At 46.1% G+C, this 6,000-nt stretch overlaps 1 protein-coding gene across 1 annotated transcript in view; it reads right to left on the bottom strand.

The window, feature by feature from the left end:
* Positions 1–6,000, bottom strand: part of LOC129712575 (unconventional myosin-Va-like) — a 113,572-nt gene that overhangs the window by 16,151 nt on the left and 91,421 nt on the right. The window contains 2 exon segments of the mRNA XM_055661095.1: positions 1,611–1,704; positions 3,206–3,280. Coding sequence (XP_055517070.1) covers positions 1,611–1,704; positions 3,206–3,280 — 169 coding nt within the window.

The raw sequence follows: 6,000 nt of genomic DNA, 5'->3' as shown, positions 1-6,000 counted from the left end.
TCAAGCCTTTCTTGACGTCCTCTGAGGGAGGGCTATATGTATGTATTTATGTATGTACTATGAACCAATGTTGTATAACGTTAGTACCTCCACCAATGTAAAGCACTTTGGCCAACGAGAGTTGTTTTTTAAATGTGCTATAGAAATAAAATTGACTTGACTTGACACTATACAGTTTAAGATCATTCCAATTCTGAGATAACAAATGAGGTCGCTGTATATGTGTGCATCGTTTAAACTATAATAAACCCTTGTTATTATAGACCATGGGGATCATGACAGAAGCCGACTCGCGGCGATCCCTGGCACGATGCACTCTGTGACGCATTGGGCGACCAATTCTGTCAACATGTTGGATGACGATAGATGCCGTCAGCGAGCTGCACGTCGCCTGACACACGAGCGAAAGATTATAGACCATGGATGGGGGAATGGTGTCCGTTATTGCTGATTGTCCGCTATAACCTAGTGAGGTATTATCATTGTGTAAGTAGAAGAAACAAAGAACCGTGTAGAAGGGTCTCGGCCTGAAACGTCACCCATTCCTTCACTCCAGAGATGCTGCCTGTCCCGCTGAGTTACTCCGGCATTTTGTGTCTATCTTCGATGGAAACCAGCAACCGCAGTTCCTTCCTCCACATGAACGGTGGTTGCTGGTTAATACACAGAAGGACGCACCAAGTGCAGGAGTAACTCAGCAGGTCAGGCAGCATCTCTGGAGACCCTTCAGACTCTCGGTCTGGAACTGGGCCTGGAATCCAGGTGAGTTGGCTGCTCCTGGCTGGGATCGGCGGTGTCGAAGGTCGCTGCCCGCGGGCGGGGGGTTGCCGGAGTGGGGGCAGAGTGCGGGTAAAGGTCGGCGGTGACGGTGGAGGCAGCGGGCCTGGCCGAGGAAGCTGTGTGGGCCGGCGGTGGCGGCAGCAGTAGCTCCGGCCTGGATGTGGCACAAGCCTGGTGGAGCCAGGACTGGAAGTGGCCAGAGACACAGCTCAAGCCGGGGATGGTGTGGGCAGCCATCGGTAGGTCAGTGCTCAGTAACCACAATCCACTAGAAAGAGGTCCACTAAAATGAGCGTCTACTGTACTGTTAAATGTGAGATTCCGTGACTTCAACTCAATGTCCAGTAAAGCCCATCATACACAAACCATTGAGAACATTTAGACAATAGACAATAGACAATAGGTGCAGGAGTAGGCCTTTCAATGTGATCATGGCTGATCATCCCCAATCAGTACCCCGTTCCTGCCTTCTCCCCATATCCCCTGACTCCACTATTTTTAAGAGCCCTATCTAGCTCTCTCTTGAAAGCATCCAGAGAACCTGCCTCCACAGCCCTCTGAGGCAGAGAATTCCACAGACTCACCACTCTCTGTGAGAAAAAGTGTTTCCTCGTCTCCGTTCTAAATGGCTTATTCCTTTTGGCCCCTGGTTCTGGACTCCCCCAACATCGGGAACATGTTTTCTGCCTCTAGAGTGTCCAAACCCTTATCAATTTACTCATCACAGTTACAGAAACTGCTCTACGAAACAGCAGTAAAATCTCATTACACATCTCCCATTTCACTGATGAGCATGTAGAGATGAGTTTATTTCATCTCGGAGAGCATACCTTCCAGTTCACCGATTTTCTTTGCGAATACTTTAAGCTGCTTTTTCAGCTTCCGGACAGTCTTATCCTGCTTTTCCAGCTGTTCCATGAGATCCTGTGGCGCGGGGCAGAGAGAACCAGACAGAGAATACTGAATAAAGTTGTCCACTGGAGTGACGTCACTGCACACACAAACTGCAGACACGCAAGATCATCGGGACAGCACGACCAAAGCAGAGTGTAGACGGCTGACATTAAACGGTTAGCAACACACCAGCAGAAATCCCAGTGTAGCAGCAATTAATGCAATTTTCACGGAGGAACAAACAAGGGTGACAGGACAATTACTAATCTGCTCGCTAAGCATAAGGGTGGTCACTCCAATTCTCTCAGTCCAGGCGGTTTTGGATGGTACAGCTCTTTAGTTTAGAGATACAGCATGGAAACAGGCCCTTCGGCCCACCAAGGCCATGCTGACCGTCGATCACCCGCTCACACTAGTTCTATTGTTATCCCATCGCATCCGTTCCCCCAACACTAGGGGCAATTTACAGAGGGCCAATTAACCTACAAACCTGCACGTCGATGGAAACCGGAGCACCCGGAGGAAACCCACGAGGACACAGGGAGATCGAGCAGACTACATACGGACAGCACCCGAGTTTGATCCCGAATCGGGTCTCTGGCACTGCAAGGCAGCAGCTCTAACCAGTGTGTCACTCTGCTGTCCTTGGGGGCACAGGTTTAGGAAGGCAACCAGTGCAAACAACCTGACTTTTCCATCTCCATCTCCCAGTTTAAGAGGATTAAGGCTTGGTATGTTAGCCATGTTTGGACATATTGTGAGTCCAAAATGTGTGGTGTGCACCTGGTCACCTGATGGTTGCCATGGTGTCCATCCAATGACCTGATGGTTGCCATGGTAACCATCCAATGACCTGATGGTTGCCATGGTGTCCATCCAATGACCTGAAGGTTGCCATGGTGTCCATCCAATGACCTGATGGTTGCCATGGTGTCCATCCAATGACCTGAAGGTTGCCATGGTGTACATCCAATGGCCTGATGGTTGCCATGGTGTCCATCCAATAACCTGAAGGTTGCCACGGTGTACATCTAGTAACCTGGATGGTTGTTATACTGGACATCAATTCCTACAAAGACTTCCTGTCTTCCAGCCTGAAGGTTGAATGGTGATGAACACAACCCATTGCACAAGTCATGTACATGTATTCTCAGGAGATGGTGATGTGTACATGAGTACACATTGTCTCCACATTGTGCGATTTGCTTTATATTAGAATGGACTATAGCTGCCTAGCTACTGGATACATTTTAACAGGGTTAGCATAATTGCCAAGAGAAAATCACTTTCTAAAGCTTTATTCTTAATAAACGACATAATTCGACAGAGATCCAGTTAACAACATTAGGAATAAATTGCTGTGTTAAAATTGATTGCCATAAAACAGCGAGGTGATTTGCAGGAACATTACAGAGGAGAAGAAAACATGGATATATCTTCATGGGTGCAAAGGCAAGTCATTGTTCTGTTAGTATTCCAGAGTGGAGAAATAGTGGAGAGAGGCAGAGCATCAGTGCTTTGATCTACGTACAATGATTCGTTTGTACAGCGATATCCTGTAGAACTGATACTTCATGGGGTCATCTGCATATAACTCCTCATAATACTGCAAAAATAGTGGTGAAATTGGTGCCATTACCCACACGGTTTCAACGTTATGCCAGCATTTAGGGGAAATAGTCAGCAGTTTTTTAACAAGAGTTTATTTACTGCATTTACTGCAGCTAAATGCATTTCGTTGTCTCTGTACTGTACACTGACAATGACAATTAAAATTGAATCTGAATCTGAATCTGAATCTGCAGTTACCATTAACCCGAGTGCATTTCCTTTCGAATGCAAGCCTGCTGAAAATGGTTTTAAGACACAAAATGCTGGAGTAACTCAGACAGCATCTCTAGAGAGAAGGGATCGGTGACGTTTTGGGTCGAGACCCTTCTTCAGACTGAGAGTTAATTTGGCAGAGTGATAACATTAATATCTGGGAAAAATTAATACGTTGAAGGGTAATACGTTGTATTAATTTAAATTTACCATATTGCTCATTCTTCATTTCAAGACTGGATTTGTCCTGAGATCTAATCAGGTTACTGGAGTTTTATATAGCTTGCAATCCTAATTTGGTCATGTACAATCCTACTTGAGAATGATCCCAGGAATGACTGGCTTAACATACGATGAGCGTTTGAAGGCCCTGGAGTTTAGAAGTATGATGGGGGAGGGGGCCCCACAATAAAACCTACCGAATAGTGAAAGGCCTGGATAGAGAGTATGTGGAGAGGATATTTTCACTAGTGAGAGAGTCTAGGGCCAGCGGCCAAAGAATAAAAGGACATATCTTTAGAGAGGATTTGTGAAAGGATTTCTTTCATCAGAGGATTGTAAATTTGTGGAATTCATTGCCACAGAAGGCTGTGGATGCCGCCAATGGCTATTTTTAAGGCAGAGATTGACAGATTCTTGATTAGTGTGGGTGTTGGGGGTTATGGGGCAGAAGCAGTAGAATGAGGTTGAAAGGGAAAGATAAATGAGCCATGATTGAATGGCGGAGTAGACTCGATGGGCCGAATGGCCTAATTCTGCTCCTTGAACTAATGAATCTATTGAGGGACAAATTGCATTGTGGATAGAAACATAGAAACATAGAAATTAGGTGCAGGAGTAGGCCATTCGGCCCTTCGAGCCTGCACCGCCATTCAATATGATCATGGCTGATCATCCAACTCAGTATCCCGTACCTGCCTTCTCTCCATACCCTCTGATCCCCTTGGCCACAAGGGCCACATATAACTCCCGCTTAAATATAGCCAATGAACTGGCCTCACCTACCCTCTGTTGCAGCGAGTTCCAGAGATTCACCACTCTCTGTGTGAAAAAAGTTCTCCTCATCTCGGTTTTAAAGGATTTCCCCCTTATCCTTAAGCTGTGACCCCTTGTCCTGGACTTCCCCAACATCGGGAACAATCTTCCTGCATCTAGCCTGTCCAACCCCTTAAGAATTTTGTAAGTTTCTATAAGATGATCAACTAAACTGCTGGAGCTGTCAGAAGATTAAAAATGGCATGGAAGAATTGTTAGACTTGGAGCGCTGTGTGCAGTTCTGGATACCCAGCTAATGGTAGGATGTCATTAGGTTGGAAAGGGTGCAGACGAAATTCACCAGGATATTACCTGGGCTTGCAGGCTCAGGTTAGAAGGTGAGAATTGACAGGCTGACACAGGAGCAAAGGAGTTTGAGGGGTGACCTTATTGAGGTGTACAAGATCGTGAGGGGCGCAGATAAAGTGAACATGCAGTCTTCCCCTCCTCCCCCCCCCCCCGAGGATAGAGGATTCAAAAACTACTAGGTGAGAGGGGAGAGAGATATAAGGGGAACCTCTGGGACAACATTTTCACTCAGAGGGTAGTCTGTATCTGGATTGAGCTGTCAGAGGAAGTTATAGAGTTGGGCCTCCACTCGCTGGATACAATTATGACTTTTAAAAATACATTTGGACAGATGTTTTAGTGGGCAAAGGGTTTTGTGGGCTCTTGGCCAAATGGAACCAGCCCAATATGCCAACTTGCTTGGCAAGGGTTGGCGTATTCCACCCAGTTATTAATCCTCTGTTCCATTTCACCCAAGCCTGCTCTAACGTGGTGACCATTCCCACCAGCCACACGCACCCACACCCTTGTCGCTGGCACCACGTACCGCCACACCAGAACCCCGTGTCACATCAGAGAATGCCTATTTTGGGGAACTAGTTAATGATAACAAATTGAATCAGTTTCATTATTGAATAAGGATGGATTAAATTGAATCAGATGCTTGTAGTTAAGCATCAATTATATTAATTTGTTCCAAGAAAAAAATTGACAATTAATTTGTTGGAAGCCACAATGTCAACTTTCTACTCCGCTCCCATGCAAACACGAGGCCAAGTTGCCAAGTGATCCTAAACGTTGCATATCAATGACCTCCTCAGATGCTGCCTGACCCGCTGAGTTACTCCAGCACTTAATTTTACTCAAGATTCCAGCATCTGCAGTTCCTTGCGTCTCCAACTTATTTTTGTTCACTAAATGTGTAGGAAGGAACTGCAGATGCTGGTTTACACTGATGACAGATGCAAAATGCTGGAGTAACGCAGTGGGACAGGCAGCATCTCTGGAGAGAAGGAATAGGTGATGTTTCGGGTCGAGGCCGTTCCGACCTGAAACGTCACCCGTTCCTTCTCTCCAAAGATGCTGCTTGTCCCGCTGAGTTACCCCAGCTATTTTGTATCTATTTTTGTTTACTTCCTGCTTACTTTCAAGATAATGCACTGAATGTCTATGGTGGGG

Source organism: Leucoraja erinacea, chromosome 33, assembly GCF_028641065.1.
Source record: "Leucoraja erinacea ecotype New England chromosome 33, Leri_hhj_1, whole genome shotgun sequence".
NCBI classification, from domain to species: Eukaryota; Metazoa; Chordata; class Chondrichthyes; order Rajiformes; family Rajidae; genus Leucoraja; species Leucoraja erinaceus.
Note: the sequence above shows the minus strand (reverse complement) of the source record. Positions and strands in the feature narration are given on the sequence as shown.